General features: G+C 38.4%; 1 protein-coding gene and 1 long non-coding RNA gene across 4 annotated transcripts; both read left to right on the top strand.

The window, feature by feature from the left end:
- Positions 1 to 347: 347 nt before the first annotated feature.
- Positions 348 to 8,192, top strand: LOC106096708 (uncharacterized). Of its 2 annotated transcripts, none has more exons than XR_002057577.2 (5): positions 348 to 569; positions 3,226 to 3,528; positions 3,698 to 3,790; positions 5,761 to 5,801; positions 7,209 to 8,192. It is a non-coding gene; the product is annotated as an uncharacterized LOC106096708 (long non-coding RNA). The 2 variants fall into 2 exon arrangements; XR_002057578.2 differs by lacking the exon at positions 348 to 569 and adding an exon at positions 2,990 to 3,058 and having other exon boundaries at positions 7,209 to 8,189.
- Positions 8,193 to 10,732: 2,540 nt separating this feature from the next.
- Positions 10,733 to 16,095, top strand: LOC102078070 (uncharacterized). Of its 2 annotated transcripts, XR_003215451.1 has the most exons (8): positions 10,733 to 10,833; positions 11,784 to 12,143; positions 12,453 to 12,557; positions 13,112 to 13,210; positions 13,917 to 13,954; positions 14,035 to 14,182; positions 15,003 to 15,037; positions 15,323 to 16,095. XR_003215451.1 is itself a non-coding variant. In XM_019349412.2 (7 exons), exons 1-6 carry the CDS (start codon positions 10,794 to 10,796, stop codon positions 14,152 to 14,154), a joined length of 762 nt encoding a protein of 253 aa, XP_019204957.1. In that variant the 5' UTR covers positions 10,733 to 10,793; the 3' UTR covers positions 14,155 to 14,182; positions 15,323 to 16,095. The 2 variants fall into 2 exon arrangements, 1 of the variants encoding a protein (XP_019204957.1); XM_019349412.2 differs by lacking the exon at positions 15,003 to 15,037.
- Positions 16,096 to 18,928: the final 2,833 nt, after the last annotated feature.

The raw sequence follows: 18,928 nt of genomic DNA, 5'->3' as shown, positions 1-18,928 counted from the left end.
AAAGGAAGTGACAGTATTTAAGGTAGTTAAAGAAAATGGTTCTTAGAAAAGTTAAATTTGGCTCAAACTTTAAATGACGCCACTATGATGCTTTTCCTGTGGAGTTATTTCTATAACAATGACTCAAATCATTAAAGTAACCTTCTCATGAATCTACAAGTTGAGCCTTGTTTTTTCTGCAGAGGTGATTAAGATTTGATCAATGCATCAGCTCCTGAAACACATGAAGACATTTCTTAAGGGATTAAACTGGACTTTTCCTTATCATATGAATTCTACAGAGAGTTATTTTGGTGAATGATCTTTAACTCCCTCAGCATGTTATAGCTCATTATTATGCGAAGTCTGGTTTGCTGAGAAATCAAACAAAAGCTGTCTTTCAAAGAAAAATACGCTGTAGTATAGGAAAAACTGTACAAAGTACTGCTGAGGGTGAGATTAGAGTAAGAGAGTTTCATTACTAATCGAAGTAAGGAGTTCCTGGTTCACAAGCGAAAAACGAGACGTCAGATGAAACCAGATTCTCAATATGACGGTATACCAAACTTTGATCTTCCTCATCTTCATCAGTGAGTACATCTTTGTAATATGTTATTCTTTATTTACTTACTAACATATTTAGAGTTGACCAGTAAGTTTGTGCACATTGTCAATCAATTTTAATTTAAGCTCCAATTTTAATAACAATAATAATAACAATACTACTACTAATAACAATAACAGCAATAATAATAATAACTTATATAATAAGTGTCTAGCACCTTTTAAAGCACAGTTCGAAATCACTTTATACTCAGGATAACACCATACATTAACATGAAGCACTATAAGAGCAAACCTCCACCATGGGAGCTCACTTTCATTTTCATTTACTTTAAGGAAATAATATATTTTGTATATATTCATTTTGCTTCCTTTGGTCTTTTTAAATTAACACATTTTTGGGTTTTATTCATGTTGCTTTAGCTGAGATACTTCTGACCTCATAAAACAGGAAGCTCACTCAACCAAAAGAAGACTGGGTGGATTTTTCTTTTATTAGACAGCAGCTAGGAAAACCCCTTTGCAAATGACAAGTTCACTAAATTTAGAGGCTTCCTTATGTTCTAAAACAGCGGTCCCCAACCTTTTTTGGGCCATGGACCGGTTTAATGTCAAACAATATTTTCACTGACCTGCCTTTAAGGTATCGACAACATTGAGAGTAACAACATTGAGAGTAACATCCTCCTCTCTGCCCTTTAAAGCTCTCTGGTCACTATGGTAACAGTTAAATATTTCTTTCAAAATAAGACACACAACTACAACACGGGAAAAGACCCAGGGAAACCAAGTAAACGAATCCTGAAAACCATAAATTTCATACCCAAGCCTCAGCTCTCGCGGCCCGGTGCCAAATGACTCTCACACCGGTACCGGTCCTTAGCCTGGGGGTTGGGGACCGCTGGTCTAAAACATGTTATTTTATTTTATCAGAACAGCTTGGAAAGAAAAGTGTCTGGACATCTTTAAGTTACTTGAAGATGTTTCTCCTCTCATCCGAGAAGCTTCTTCAGTTCTAATGTCAAATGGTGGAGAGTCCCAGATTTAAGCCCTGTGGTACTATCCCCCCAAGAGGGACAAAAGACCACCTAATGACCTAATCACACAAGTCAAGGTGTGAAAATGGGTTTAAGTCACAGTCAGCCAAAGTTTTGGGTGAACTCACTGTAAAAACTAGCCCCACCCTATCATGCGATTTCCTGAGGTCAAAAGGTCCAGGATGTGAGTCGGCGTTAAGGCGTCTGGGAAAGGATCTCAAAACTGGATTATAGATGGCAGACAGTTGGTGTCGTAAACCACCGCCTCTGTTCAAAGATGGTCGCACACAGTGGACATAGATGGCCTCTTTCAAACCATCTGTCCTCTCTGTCCAAAATGTGAACATTGGTGTCCTCAAAAAGACCTTTGTCCTTTAGATGCAGATGGGCCACTGAGTCTTGTGCCGTGGAGGTGGCTCTTCTATGTTGTCCTATGCGTTCATGAAGTAGCTGTTTGGTCTCTCCAATGTAGAGGTCTGAGCATTCCTCGCTCCACTGTACAGCATATACTACGTTGTTAAGTTCGTGGTTAGGAGTTCTGTCTTTGGGATGTACCAGTTTTTGTCTGAGAGTGTTGCTGGGTCTGAAATACACTGGGATGGAGAAGACTCTCCTGAGTTTTTCTGATAAACCTGCTACATAAGGGGATAACAATATTGTGTTTCTCTTTCTGATCCTCCCCAGTTGTTGTCTGATCTTTTTTTCGGTGCCTCTTTGTTGACTTGATGAAGGCCCAGTTAGGATAACCACATGTTTTAAGAGCCTCCATTACATGTGTGTTTTCCTTCTTTTTCCCTTCAGGCTTAGATGGAACATTTTCTGCCCAGTGTTGTAGGGTCTTGATTACTCCAAGTTTGTGTTTCAGAGGGTGGTGGGAGTGATGACTCCATCTATGTCCGCTGTGGCTATCTATGTCCACTGAGAACAACCATCTTTGAAAAGAGGTGGTAGTTTACGACACCAACTGTCTGCCATCTATAGTCCAGTTTTGAGATCCCTTCCCAGACGCCTTAACGCCCACTCACATGATAGTGTGGGGCTAGGTTTCACAATGAGTTCACCCGAAACCTTGGCTGATTGTGACCTACACCCGTTTTCACACCTTGGCTCATGTGACTAGGTAGAGGATCATTAGGGGGTCCATTATCCCTCATGGGGGGACACTCCCACAGGGTTTAAATCTGGGACTCTCCATCATTTGACCTTAGAACTGAAGAAGCTTCTCAGATGAAACGTCTTCAAGCAACTTAAAGAAGTCCAGACACTTTTCTTTCCAAGCTCCTTAGACTACGATGACCTGGATGACTGAGAACCTTCACAGACTTATCAGAACAGTATTTCACCATTAAACAACTTGCTGATAAAAACATTCGTGGATGCACTCTTCCACATCCATTGCCTTTTCTTACACAAAATGCAATCCACAGATGAAGAGCAATAAACTTTGGTCACATTGATACTTTTTCTATGGGCTGCAGGTATTTTTTTTTTTTTACAAGTCTTACACATTTTTAGTAGAAGATAATGTTGTATAGATTTCTGAATCTGAATAACCAAATCAAATTGTAAACCTGGAAACCTGAAGAAGGAATTAGCTTTGCACTGCACACTTACAGGAAAATGTTAACTAATGATTTTTCAACAGCGCTGCAGGATGGAAACACTGGTTTTCCCATTCTTACGGCAACGGAAGGAGGGCCCATCACAATCAAATGCACATGTTCTTCTCCTGGACAAAAGAAACTGTTCTGTAAGAAAAATGGCGAAACAACTACTCTCTTTCAAACAACTAATGACATGGCTCAGAGGGGGAGATACAGCATTCACAACGATTTTCTTTATCTGAGCATCACACAGCTGAAAAACTCAGACTCAGGCATGTACAACTGCACTTTGAATGAATCGGAGAATCTGGAGTCATGCTGTAATTTTCAGATTGTTGTCACAGGTGAGTTTTGTCTAAAACATGTAGCTTGATCTCTCTGATCCTTTAAAGAAAGTTTAATCCACCTTCATTATTCTATATGGTAGTCTGAGCTTCAAGGATCTCTTTCCTTCCTATAATGTTATTCTGGCATTTTAAAGTTCTGTCTCGCTTTCTCATTGTCTTCCATTAGACTTGCCCAAGTTTAAAAAGGAGGCGTTGTGGGTTTTGGTGTTGCCCGTAGCTCTGTTTCTCGTTTGTAAAAAGAAGACAGAGATCTCTGATCGTAAGTTACCTTCCAACCTTATCTGTTTGATTAAGAATACAGTATCTCACAAAAGTGAGTACACCCCTCACATTTTTGTAAATATTTTATTATATCTTTTCATGGGACAACATTGAAGACATGACACTTTGATACAGTGTTAAGTAGTCGGTGTACAGCTTGTATAACAGTGTAAATTTGATGTCACCTTAAAATACCTCAACATACAGCCATTAATGTCTAAACTGCTGGCAACAAAAGTGAGTACAGCCCTAAGTGAAAATGTCCAAACTGTGCCCAAAGTGTCAATATTTTGTGTGGCCACCATTATTTGCCAACACTGTCTTAACTCTGTTGGGTATGGAGTTCACTAGAGCTTCACAGGGTGCTACTGGCACCCTCTTCCACTCCTCAATGATGACATCATGGAGCAGGTGGATGTTAGAGACCTTGCGCTCCTCCACCTTCCATTTGAGAATGCCCCACAGGTGCTTAATAGCTCAGTAGGTAGAGTGGTCGCCCCATGATCGGAAGGTCGGGGGTTCAAATCCACTGAACGGCTACCCTGAGGTACCCCTGAGCAAGGTACCGTCCCTACTCACCGCTCCCCGAGCTCCTGTTTAGTGGCTGCCCACTGCTTCAGTGAGTGAATGGGTCAAATGCAGAGGAAAAACAAGTAATTTCCCCATGGGAATCAATAAAGTGTACATTATTATTATTAATTAACTCTAGCTCCCCAGTGCCAGCAGCACTCATGCAGCAATGACATCCATGCTTGACCGGAGGCAAGACACATCTGGCTTTGTACTCCTCATCTGGTTGCCACCACACATCCTATACACCATCTGAACCAAATAAGCCACAGGTAATCCACATCCTTAGTCTGCTTGTCTTCAGCAAACTGTTTGCAGGCTTTCTTGTGCATTATCTTTATAAGAGGCTCCCTTCACGGGACAACAGCCATTTGATGCAGTGAGTGGCGTATGGTCTGAGCACTGACAGGACAGGCTGACCCTCCACACCTCTGCAGCAATGCTGGCAACACTCATACATCTATTTTCAAAAGATTACCTCTGGATATGACGCTGAGCACGTGCACTCAACTTCTTTGGTCAACCATGGCGAGGTTTGTTCTGAGTGGAACCTGTCCTGTGAAACTGTTGTATGGTCTTGGGCTCTGTGCTGCAGCTCAGTTTTAGGGTGTTGGGTATATTTTTATATCCTAGACCAGCGGTCCCAAACTCCCGGGCCATGGACCGGTACTGGGCCGCAAGAGTTGAGGCTCGGGTGTGAAATTTATGGTTTTCAGGGTTTTTATCGTTAACTCGGTTTCCCTGGGTCTTTTCCCATGTTGTAGTTGTGTGTCTAATTTTGAAAGAAATATTTATGTGTTACCATAGCGACCAGAGAGCATTAAGGGGCATTACTCTCAATGTTGTTGGCGCATTTCAGGATTTCATTTCATTTCATTTCTTTGCCATGATGTGCCATGTTAAACTTCCAGTGACCAATATCAGAGGGTGTGAGAGCAATAACACCAAATTCAACACACCTGTTCCCCATTTGCACCTGAGACCTTGTAACACTAATGAGTCACATGACACCAGGGAGAGAAAAGGGCTATTTGGGCACAATTTGGAAATTTTCATTTAGGGATGTACCCACTTTTGTTGCCAAGGTTTTAAGCAATAATGGCCATATGTTGAGTTATTTTGAGGTGACATGAAATTTACACTGTTATACAAGCTGTACACTGACTACTTTACATTGTATCAAAGTGTCATATCTTCAGTGTTGTCCCATGAAAGGATATAACAAAATATTTACAAAAATGTAAGGGGTGTACTCACTTTTGTGAGATACTGTAACTCATTCAAATAGTTAGGTGGCCCAGTAGTGCAGTGGTCAGCACTGTCACCTCAAAGGAAGTGATGCTCTTTCTACTGTCCTCATGACTGTGAAGTTATAATTAACTGATGTTTTTGCTATAGGTCTGAACAGACGGAGAAACCCCGACCACAACACGACTGAGGCGAGCCATCTTCGTTGTTTCTTTTTCTTCTTCTTCTTCTTCTTCTTCTTCTTCTTCTTCTTCTTCTTCTTTTTTTTTTTGAAGAGCCTTATTTCTGATTTGGTATCAAATCCCTACTTCATCTTTAATTAAAGTTGCAGTAATCAGATTTTTTTTAAAATTAATGGTGTATCAGATAGCTTTGTGTTGTGTTGACATTTATGAATCTTTTAATACAATTTCAGTTTTTTTTGTTTGTTGTTGTGCCTTTTGAAACATGCTGGTAGTAGCTGTAAGGTGAAACTTGTGCTTTGAATGTGAAGATCTCCGTTTCCAGTGTGCATCGCACATATTTCAGGTTTCACTACTTGTTACAGACAAATCTGGGTCTTCCTTGCAAACTACAACAGCGGCAATATGTTATCGATCAAAGGAATCACAAATATTTCTTTTTAAATCAAAATTGATTGTATTGGCTCTGTGACTCAGTGAATGTTAATGGATACAAGAGTTTATGATTTTGGAACTGAGAAAGAAATGTCTCTGAGTTTGGATGCAGAGCTTTTAGCAGTCCTGTTGTGCCTGCCTGATGCCAGCAGCTAGGACTGATTATGGCTAGGGTGTGAAGGATCCTTTATGATGTTCCTGGCTCTACCGAGGAAGCAGGATGTGGTAATGTCATCCACTGTGGGTAGTGAGAAGCCAATGATATTTTCAGCAGATCGGATGTTGCCATGTAGGGTTTTTTTTTTGTCTGTGTGAGAAAAGCATGGGTCAATACCACCAGAGGTTTTGGGTGAAGCCACTGTGTGATGTTGCCTCAGCTTATCATGGGATTTATTGAGGTGATGCGAGATGTGAGTAGAGGTTGAGGTGCCTGGGAAGGGATCTCAAGACTGCATTGTAGGTGGCTGACAATTGATGTCGTAAGCCACCCCCTCTGTTTAATAATGAGGTCAGTGATGGACATAAATGGTCTCTTTCACTGCTCTTTCAAACCATCTGTCTTCTTGGACCAAAATGTGGACACTGGCATCCTTGAAAATCTGACCATTTGTCTTTAGATGCAGATGTACAGCTGAGTCTTGTCCTGTCGAGGTGGCTCTTCTTTGTTGTGCCAAGCATTTATGAGCTGGCTGTTTGGTTTCTACAGGAAGTAAGGCAATAGGCTCGGTTTCGAGGAGCAGTGGTGTAGAGTGACATGGAAAAAAATGGGGATGGAGTCTAACTCTCTATGTCTAGTTAGCTAAGTATTTTACCAACATGCAGATGATGGTGGTGATGCCTGGGTGCATCGTGCTGGTGAAAAGGTCTGGGAGGATGGTGGTGAATTCTGGAATTTTCCTCAAGTGCTTAAAGCTAAGGCATGTCATTATTTTCTATTTTAATGTGTCACAGTTTTATAAAATCTGTATATTTCTCCCCTAGGTTACACTTTATGAGAATTGTTCTCCAGTCTCCACACCAGATGACCCGATCTATCAGAGCCTTGATCCAGCCAGCAGGGACCTGGATCAAATCTACTCTTCACTCACACAGATACAACAACACAAATGATACTGTCTAAATTTGAATATGGATTTTATACCATAAAGGTTGATTTTGCAACCAGAGAGACAAAAACTGATACCATGGATTGTGCCTTCAAACTCCTCCTTTTTCTTCCCTTTAAAGAAAAAAACTATAAAGATTTGAATGTGCCAGTGAGTTTCTTTTGGGTTTTCTCTTTTCTTGTAATGTACAAAATCCTCAGTTAACTTAAAAGCACCACCTGGTGGTGATGCAGCAGTACTCACAAATATTGTATTATATCCTTTCAAACTGAACTCTTACGTTTCAAAATGTTGATGAACAGCACTTTGTTTGTATGTCTTCAGTGACTCTGGCAACAACATAAACTGCATATTGGTAAGTTTAAGGACTTCAAAGTTTTAGAACACAATTAAAATTAAACTGAAATCAAATATAAAATACCATATTGTATTTGGGTCTATCATGAAATTTGAAATATCATATTTCCAGCATTAATACTGTAAAACAAAGCACCAAAAGAGAAATTTGAACTAGGATGAACCAAAGATTGGCAGGAAAACATGCTATACCCACCATGCTAACCAAGCCTACCTTGGATCTGAGCAAGAGACGGAAAACTGAAGCCATTCTGACTTAGACGTTGCCCAGATTAACAAGGTCCGGGTCAGGTGTTGAGGAATCGGGACACACCGATAAGAAGTGGGCTTCTGGAACAAGATGGCACAAGTCGCCAATAGATGAGAAGAGGGCGCTGTTGGAATGCTACCATGCAAGTAACCCCAGCAGAAGGGGTTAAATGAAGAGGATGTGGGACCTATGGAATCTTCAATACCTAGCATCCAGTCTGACGGTCCAACTAGTAGCATTTTCACTTGGGGCTGTACTCACTTTTGTTGCCAGCGGTTTAGACATTAATGGCTGTATGTTGAGGTATTTTAAGGTGACATCAAATTTACACTGTTATACAAGCTGTACACCAAATACTTAACATTGTATCAAACTGTCATTTCTTCAGTGTTGTCCCATGAAAAGAAATAATAAAATACTTCCAAAAAATGCAAGGGGTGTACTCACTGTCAGATACTGTATTCTTAATCAAACAGATAGGGTAACTTACGATCAGAGATCTCTGTCTTCTTTTTACAAACGAGAAACAGAGCTACGGGCAACACCAAAACCCACAACGCCTCCTTTTTAAACTCAGGCAAGTTTAATGGAAAACAATGAGAAAGCGAGACAGAACTTTAAAATGCCAGAATAACATTATACAAAGGAAAGAGACCCTTGGAGCTAATTCTACCATGTAGAATAATGAAGGTGAATTAAACTTTCTTTAAAGATTCAGAGAGATCAAGCTACATTTTTTAGAAGAACACTCAATGTGTGAATGTTAGTTAGTAAATGTCTTGATGCATTCTCAATCATCCAGGAAAGTAAATCTCCAAAAGTTGAATCTGTTCATCTGGACGTAGCGTTTTGTGGGAGAAATGTTTCGTCACTCATCCAAGTGACTTCTTCAGTCTCGAGCCCCAAGTGTGATGGTAGAAGGAGCTTTGAGTGTGAGAGGAACTGACCTGCAAGATGGGATCACGGTGAAGCTTGAAACCTGGATCCTCTATAGCTGGTTACCAAGATTACTTGAAGTACCCTCTGAAGATCTACTAGATGTAGACTAGATGTAAATGTAGCACTACTTTATTCTCTCATCTGCATCCTCGGTGGTGTTTAATAGTTTGAGAGTAAGTAAAGAATAAATAACAAAATTAAAAATTAGTCTACATGCAAACTGGATGTAAGTTTAGCAAGTACAAACAAGTGCTCTGATTTATTATCATGTATTTGTGCTTAGAGAACAAACAAAATGTTTGGAACCAACAGGAAAAAATAAAGTTTCCTCTAAGACTATATATTTCTTACTGATAGTCGGGAAAGTGGTGGAAAATAGACACAATTGTCTACTAGCATCTATTGTCCAGCACATTTCCCCGATTAGACATTAGTGTCTATAATGTACACCTTGCTCCTAACAATTACTTCCCAAAGGAAACCTTTACAACCTCCTGCTGTCCACACAGAGACTGAGGGATCTTCCAGGAAAGGGGATTGTATTTTCCAGAGATCTAATCAGTCAGTACGTGATGATTTCATACATGTTGATCTGTAATCTGGAACATAACCTGCTACACAGCATGTTAGGCACAGTTGAGACCAAATAAGCTTAATAAATCACTAATTACGCTTTCAAGGCCTAAAAGTAAGGAAAATTTTAAAGTGGAGAAGAACACTTTACAAAGCTGGCTCTGACTGGCAGCGAGGTGGTGCATGATGAGAACTCAACTTAAATGCCTTTCATTCATAGGCAAGTATGGAAGCTGCTGAACCCATCACAGGTAAGATCCCCCTGCACAACCTTGGGACAACCTAAGGCATGTTGTAACCACGAGTGCTTGACTTCAATGCCACTGTGTGTATTCACAATGTGTGACACTAAGGGTAAGATCTCCTTGCAGAACAAAGGCATATGCAATCATGAGTACTTACCTGCGACTGTTAGGCACAGTGTACAATCTAGTGTTCTTGCAAAAGAATGCACAAGACAAGATTTTGACTGTAATTCAGCTGAATAGTGTTTGGGGAAGTTGTTAAGATGGTTCCTAGTTTAGAGACTTCAGAAACTGCCCATGCTCATCTTAAACTTCATCTGCACAACTTGGCAGACTCTAAAATCATTCTAGTCTCTGTGTCTCAGTACTGTAGGTCATCTCTCTTGCGAAAGTTTAAACCGCCAACTCTTCTTCCTCGTTCATCTGTGTGTAACCTCGTTGACCTTCTCTGCCACCAAACCTACACACTTTTTCTAATGTGCCAACGTAGTTAACCTTTAGATTCAACTTAAGGTTTGTTCCAATGTCAAATGTCTGAGCGGTAAAAACCCTGTGTGAATAGTAAATTATCCTGGTTTTGTTACAAAAGACAATATCACTATTTGTGGTTAACGTCTCTCCTTCCGACATTTAGCAGTTTCTCTTCAATTTCCCCTTTACTTCCAAAATCCTGCATAAATCCGGCTCTCATTTCTGGATCCTTCAACAGTGACACACTTTTAACATTGCAATTTTGCACAAATATCAGCTGTAAAATCAGAACTGAAAGAAAACCAATGAGGAGCAATGACAGAGCAAACATTGCAACAGCTGAAGCATGCACTGAAATGCACTTTCTGGTTTGTTTTACATTCAAAACAAAGTATTTAATTTTCGCCTGTAGTTAATGAAACCTGTTCATAAAATTGTGTGTGTGTGTGTGTGTGTGTGTGTGTGTGTGTGTGTGTGTGAGAGAGAGAGAGAGCGAGCAAGAGATGATAGATAGGAATGACATCATTAGGTGGACTAAATCATTCGTGCAAAACAGGAAGTGGAACGTTCCTTTTTTGTAAGTAAAGAAGGAAGAGAGGAAGCAGTTATTCATCAGAGCCTTGATATGAAACTGTGTCACAGTTTGGTCTGTTTCCTCTTCCTTCGTGAGTAAATTCTCTTATTTAACTTATTTTCTCACTTTTATTTTCATTTTCTTTTTATGTGGTGTTAATGAGTTCATTTTGCAACTTGCTAAACAGTTTAAATGGTGTATTCTGTTTTGCTCGTTATTTTCATCTCTCTCTTACAAGTTATTGGTTTCTGTGGTTAAATATGTGGTTAACAGTTGGGAAAAGGTCAATTCCACACATAGCTCACCAACAGCACCATTTAACTGCTTGAAAATATAAACTTATGGAGAAAATAAGTTCTTAGCACAAAAATATTTTTTATAGATATATTTTTAGTTTCACCATAGATCTCTCTTTAGAAATTGGCCTTTTAATCATAGTTTCATCTTTGTTGAATTACCCAAATGTTTTTCTTTTTTAAAATTTCTTATTTAAAATATTTTTGATGCCTTTTCTGGTATAAAGAGTTAGAAGTGCAGACTGGTATTGCGTCAGCCTCACTGCTTCAGCAAATAAACAGGATATAAAAAAAAATAATCTTAGAGAGTTGTTTCCTTGTTTGTTGAACTCATCTTCATTTAGATCTTATGAGGGATCAATCTATTATTTTTCTTTGTTTTAAAAAGCACAACATGAATGTGTTAACAGAAATCTCCGGATGTTAAGCAACACATCCACAACCTCCATTTCACATGCAAAGAAAGCAGAAGAAGATTTAATCAGAAACATATAAAAGTCCAGCTTTCAAGCTTTTTTTTCATACGTTTCTGAGTTTTCATCAGCCAGTGGTTTGTGTTGATGTCAGGAAGAATCATGGAGTTTCATGTTTGCAAATTGAAAATCAATAAAAATGTAGTGAATTTAACTGAAGTTGAAAATGTTTGATCTGTTAGCTTAAATATTTTCTGGTCTTCAATTTAATTTATAAAAGTGTTTCAAATTATTTTGGGCATGCAGTAATTACTGATTGTTTGTATTTTCAGAAGCACTTCAGGATGGAAACGCTGATCTTGCTACTGCAGAAATTCCCATCCATGCAGAAAGGGAGGGAGGAAACATCACAGTTGGCTGTTTATTTTCTTTGTCTGGAAGCTTGAGGCTCTTCTGTAAGGAAAAATGTGAACAAGGAAAAATTCTCATTGAAACAACGGAGGACACAGCTCAACGAGGCAGATACAGCATTGAGTATAAAGAAGGAAGATTTCTCGAAACTAAGACAGTTATGTATGTGAGCATCACAAAGCTGGAAGTGTCTGACTCGGGAGTGTACAGGTGCTCTTTGGGCAGAGTGGGTGTAGATTTTTTTAATTCAAACTATGAATTTCAGATCTCTGTCAAAGAAGGTGAGTTTCTACTGAATGTCATGAAAATGTTTGTTCATACCTGTCCAAATACTTACTGACACCTTATTCAAATTACCTTTGTATATTATATCAACTGTACAAATGCAGTTATATCAGTTCTGCTGTGAAGCCCAAACTGTTACTTTCTTGGACTTTTTCACTAAAAGAATATTTATGAACCTCCAGTTTACCTGTCAGTCAACTAGCTGCATTATTCATTATTGATAGCTTGATAGCATTATTGATGAAGTGTTTCAACACTAAATTTAATTCTGAAACCTTTTTCAACATAAGCATTTGTCCCATCAGCCTCCACACCAACGATGAAGATGACACCACAGAGTTCAAACTCCACTGTTACATCATCCTCCACTGAAGCTTTCCAACACTTTCCCACACAACCTGCAAGTTCAGGTACATTTATATATTTGCATGTATGTAGATGGGTCTATTTAAATTACACATGAGTTTATAAGAATGTGTCACATACCCACAAAGGAATAACTGTGTTAGAAGTAAAAAGACATTAAGTTGAAATAACGTACAAGTAGAAAAAGTGCAGTACTTCTAATCTTCTAATCTTTCTAGTTTTACAATTGTGAGTACAGCAGTTATAGCACACAAAAAGCCTCATATGAACTGTAGGTATTAATGAATACTTTAATTAAAATGAGGAAGCACAGCAGTAGATAATCATGCCTAAAACCGAAACAAATCTTATCTTTATAGTTTTCATCTTAAGGTGGACCTGTATGAGCAACTATGCTTTAAGTAATATTAAGTGAACATTTCTCTCTACCTAATGAGCTGTTGTATGTGTTGGTGCTGAATGAATAAGGAAAATACCTGCTTACTGTGAACATGCAAGCACATGAATTCATATAACACTGTGGCTAAATGAACTGGCCCACAGCCACATACTGTATTTAAACTAAATAAATTAAGTCTGTTCTGTTCAACTCCTGTAGATCTGCTGCTATACATGGGTCTGGTTGTGATTGTCCTGAGCGCCTTCTTATCAGCAGCTTTGCTGATTTTCTGCAAGAGGAGGGCCACTAAACCCAAAAGTGAGAGTACAAAAAATGAATTTTAAAGCATTTTTTAATATTTTTAAAGGACTTTATGGATGCATTATCCTGTTTTGGAGACTATCCCCAACCTAAAACCTAGTTTTTGCAGTAAAATCTAGAAATATACTTTATGGAGACTGTTTACAAAAATAACTTTCAGTGGGACAGATTTGTATGTACCAAGTGTTTAGTGTAAGACTAAAGAACACTTTTTAAAAAGATACTATTCATCTATGAAGCTATAACTTTCTTTTAAATTGTGTACACAGAAGTCAAACCTGTCTTCCATAACACACACACACACACACACACACACACACACACACACACACACACAGAGTTTACTAAGGTGAGGCAAAGCCACCAATATACATCTGCACAGATGTTACATAGACTATTTTGCATCAATTAAATCAGGTGTGGCTTATCAGTCACACCAAATGTACATTTAAAGTTCAATGTATTCTTCCCTGTATGTAACCAAAGCACCAGATGTTCATTTATAACTAAGAACAGTGACTGATTACAGCAGTAACTACTCGTAGTTACTATTTAGTTAATAGTTACTAGTCATTTCGATATTTATGTCACTGACCTGACCTTATTTCAGTTCTTCAGATTTAGTTCCTCATATTTTACAGTGTTTGGTTCCTCAGGTTCTACGTACTGCAAGATGTTTATTTTCTAAACTTTATGTTTTCAGGACCTCCAGTGGAAAATATCTACTCCAGCATCATAGATGTAAGTTTTAGGAAGTATGAGACATGACTTTCATTATTGCTTAGTTTGTATCAGTCAGGTGGTTTCTTCTCCTCCTTCAGGACAGCCAGCTGTATGAAGAGATCAGAGAGGAGACATTTCCACCTCCTGTGGAGATGTCTTCAGTTTACACCACTGCCACATGTCCCCAGCCAGATGGAGTTGAAAGCTCAGATGACTAAAGCATTGCCACTTAGAACTTAAAACAGTGTAAGTGGCGTGATCTTTCAGTTCAGTTCTTTATAGTGAATCAGGTAAAAATGGGAATAGTCATTTCTCAGTTCTTAGACACAAAGATGAAAGTTGTGAAATAATTTTTCCCAATAAACTGTTGACGGTTAAAGATATAAAAGTTTCTTCTTTAATTGTAAACAGGGTGCACTAAGGTGGCACCGGCCACCACCTCAAATTTGCTGGCCCTCCTGCCAAAACTGTCCTGTGATGGTAATAAGTTAAATAAACGTGAGCACAGGAGAGACAAAAACACCCTACAATGAGTTGAAACATTAAATCGTTATTTAAAGCAAATTATCATAGATTTCAAAATCTTATTTGGTTTTCATATTTATCCATTTTCACTGATATCGACTTTAATAGCAGGAAATTAAGTTGACATATAATTCTTTTCTTTCTCTCATTTGTGCCATATTTTTCAAGTAACCTGTATTTGACAACAGCATAATAAAACTGGAAATTCTGTATTTGGTGGCCCCCATATGGCCAACCCTATGAAAGAATTGTGGAGCTGCCTGTAGAGGAGATAAGTGTATTGGAGAGGGAAAAGTCTTTTAAATTTGTATTTTACAATAAATTTGGATTCAAATTTATATTAAAAAAACTATTTTTAATTTATGGGATTAAGGATTTCAAAGATTGTTCAGATTTTATGTCAATAATATGTTGGACGGTTCAGGACTAAGTATAACATATATGTTGATACTGATATATATATAAAAAGAATCAAGCTATTCAAACTTTTCTATATAAACACAGTAGAGTGATACCAACTTAACTTTCCCTTTTCTGTTAGTTGCTATCCTTTTCTGATGGATCTCTGTCACCCAGGTAATTATGATACTCAGATTTGCTGGTAATGCACACACACTCTGGATCCAGTTTATTAGGTACATCTAATCATAACTATTTTTTTTTTCATAAATGTTACACTGCTGTCTTTTGATCAGAGCAGTAATTGGACTGTTTTTGCAACTGTTGAGGAGCCAGTGGAATGAAATGAATCCAGTTGTGTAATGACTGATCCATGTCATCATCTTTTGCTTTATCTTATCATTACCGATCTGCGTTTCATGTATTCTGCCATTTCTTCTTAAATCTGTATTCTTTTCTTAGGTGCTCTCTAAGTGAAGTGCTCTGGCGTGTTCACACATGAAGATTTGACGTACCACAGCATCAATCCAGGGACCAGAACCAAACCTACACTCACAGAGATATCAAATCTAAATTACATATTGTCTGTGTGTGCTAGGTCATGCATGCTTTAAAACAACTCTCATGAGATGATGAATGAGATGGATAGGAAAGATATAGTAAGGAATAAAGCTAAAAGGACAAAATATGAGTTAAAATGGTTAAGTTGTTGTGATAACTACTCACAAATGAACCAACTAATATAAAATATAGTAATATAATTATTATTTGGGACTATGATGTTAAAAAAACGGAATAAAATCAAAGGAAAGGAAATGAACTTATAAACTTGTATTATAAACTTATAATTTATCTATGGACTTATAGGAAGGACCAAATAAAAAATATGTAACTAAATCCAGTCAGAAACAAAGGAAATAACATTTGTTTTATTCTAAAAGTAACTAAAAACACATTTGTCTGCATGTTAGTGCTCTATGTAACATGCACACTCCACTGACTGCATCAGGAGCAACTTACGGCTCAGTAACTTGCCCAAGGATACTTCAGCATGTAGTCAGCATGACTGAAGAAGCTGGGAATTGAACCACCAAACTCCCAATTATTAGATATTTAATTATTGATCTACATCCTGAGCTGCAAGCACCCAGATGCTTCCAGGCAGAAGAAGCTTAGTAAGAAACAAATGTCATCATGATTTATTTGTGTACATGGCACCACTAGAGGGTGCTCACTACCTTTTTTGAAATACCAGGTGATTTCAAATCCAATGTTTCCAATAGGTTAAGAACCACCACACAACTTCTTTCTGTGCGGTTTGGACCATAGACCATCTGTGTGCTAGCTAAAGGTACAAAAATAATAATAACTTTACTCTTAAAGACAAAATATATCAGAAAAAAGACACACAGGTGGGAAGATGAGAGATTGTCAAAGGTAAGGAAAGCTCAGCAAGTGACATTTGATGCTCTGGAAATTTCATGTATTGTTCTGAATTAATTTAGATTCTTTTCAACTTGACCACATATGCTTTATATTAAGGTTTCTTTCAAACTGAGAAATGTCTTTGAAAACAACTTTAAAGATAATAATTCCATGATGTTCAGAGTTTATTGTGGAATATGTGCTAGTTGGGTTGGTTTGCAGAGGCGGGCTATGTTGTACTGGTTAATGACAGACTGTGATATCCACAATCACTGCCATGTTAGGTCCTGATAGCAGAAAGAGACATTATAAAAGGAAGACATGGCACTGAAAGAATTCTGAATTGGTATTTGTGGAAGATTTTTGTAACCATATAAATGGTTGTAGATACAATACAATTTTATTTATATAGCACGTTTAAACCCAGGGGGTACACCAAAGTGCTTCACAGTAAGGAATGACGGTAAATGAATACACTGAACAGTAAGTCATTAAAACAAGGTAAAATAGAGAAAATAGAGAAAACAAAAAAGCATTAGTAAGTAGAGATAGGGAGAAATCATGATTATCCAGAGAAATGAGCAGGGATACAGCAATTAATGAGCGGTGAGAATTAGCGAGTTGGAAAAGCCAGGTTGAATAGGTAAGTTTTCAAGCGCACTTTAAAAGATTGAATGGAGTCAGAGGCACGAATGGTAGCAGGAAGACTATTCCAGAGGTTTGGTGCTACAGAGGCAAAAGCACGATCACCCCTAGTCTTCAGACGGTGCCTGGGCTGGGCCACAAGTAACTGACCAGAAGATCGTAAAGAACGGCTGGGAGTATAGAGAGTGAGGAGGTCGGTGAGATAGTCAGGGGGAAGGTTGTTTAGGCATTTGAAAGTAAGCAGCAGAACTTAAATCAATATGATGTATAACTTCATTGCTTGTGTGCAAAGTCAGATTTGATTGGATATTCAATACATGCAATTTATGATATTTAAATGAAAATTGATGTAGATAATGTATGAAAATAACAAATAAGTGCTCATATATGTTTTAGTATGTGTGCTGAGTATCAGGACTTGCCTCTAGAAGGCGTCATTAATTTGAATTTCAGCCCATGATGTTACACTTGCCAAATTCCACATTTATTGTGGTTGTAAAGCAGCCAGAAAGAGTCATGTAACAGTGTTATATTACTTTAATTGGCTTAAATCCACAAAGAGCAGTAAACCTCAGAACAAAACAGGTCACAGGTCAGCTGACTATAGCATGTCCACAAAGAAAACAAATCTACTGTGATACAAAATAGTCCAGCCTAGAAATAATAAATGCATTAACTAGTTTTTTAGCATCACTCTGAGTCGCTATAATGCACAGATGCAAGAAAAACAGTCCAACATCTTTGTTTAATATACACACTGAAGGACATCGCCTGGTCAAAAATGAGTCCTCACTCGTCAATGTTTCATCACAGTGTTTCAGGAGGCCAAGATGATGCCATCCAGAGGAAGTATCTGGTTCTACTAGCTTTGTGTGAGCAAACTGTCAGTGCAGATGCTTGCAAAGCTGAAGGTATGATAATAGTATTTGTTTCTGTCCTGGACACAGTTTCTATTTCATCATTGTCTTCTTGTCCTTTTGTGCAATTAAAAAAATGAATGAAAGAAGGAAAGAAATAGTGTGTTCATATTTCCACTCCTGGAAAATTATAAACTGCTTCACCATTTCCCATCTCTCAGCACATGAACTTAAATCAGCTGATTGCCTCATAAGTGTGCAAGAAGAAAACAAAACGAAGGATTTGTTTGATGTTTTTTTCCTTTCTATCTGCCTGGTCTGATAACTGAAGATTTTATTTATATGAAAGTAATACAGTTGATTGGAATATTTAGTGTTGAGCAAATTTCTTTCATATTCTTTTACAAAGGAAGCAGTGTGCATGCCTAGATGTTTGATTTTATAGACCTGAATTCAAACATCTGGATGGGTGAGTGAATACTTTTGTAAATATGCTTTATTATTGTGGATGAAGCAAAACTCAGTGCTCTGCTGTGTGACCTAGGGAAGAACAGGGAAGAGATTGCTGCCCCCCCCCGCGCTGCCTCTACATCGTAGCTAAAAAATGGTAAAAGGTCTTTGTGCCCGGCTTATGTGAGTAAGAATGATCAAAATTTCACTACTTGGTAGTAGTAAAATATATTGTTTTTACAGTGAGAAATAATACAAACTCAATATGGGGATGCGGGAGCCTGCTGACAGAGTCACTGGAGCATTCTATGGGCAGTGGGAGAGAGAAGAGGTTATAATAAATGGGCAACAATGAGAGGAAGACCATTATGCAAAGAATAAAATTGGACAGCTTACTTGTCACACGTTTACTGAGGACTTGGACGGGGTGGAGCTAGTGGCTGAGGCAGGGCTGGTGTGGGTCAATGACAGTGTAGGCATGCAAAGGGAGTCGATTCGAGGAAGCACGGTAAGGGAAGATGGCGAGCATGGAAGAGGTCTTTAGCTGTGGACGGCTGGATTGACTGTGAAGCAAGTTGGCATTGAATCCTATAAATACTTTGTTGCAGAATTTACACACAAAGAACGACTGACTCGTTACCGCTTGTGCCTGAGAAAATACTCCAACACCGGACGTCTGCAACGCCGCTCC

This window comes from Oreochromis niloticus, linkage group LG20 (genome assembly GCF_001858045.2).
Source record: "Oreochromis niloticus isolate F11D_XX linkage group LG20, O_niloticus_UMD_NMBU, whole genome shotgun sequence".
Lineage (NCBI taxonomy): Eukaryota > Metazoa > Chordata > Actinopteri > Cichliformes > Cichlidae > Oreochromis > Oreochromis niloticus.
This window is presented reverse-complemented; position numbering and strand designations above follow the sequence as displayed.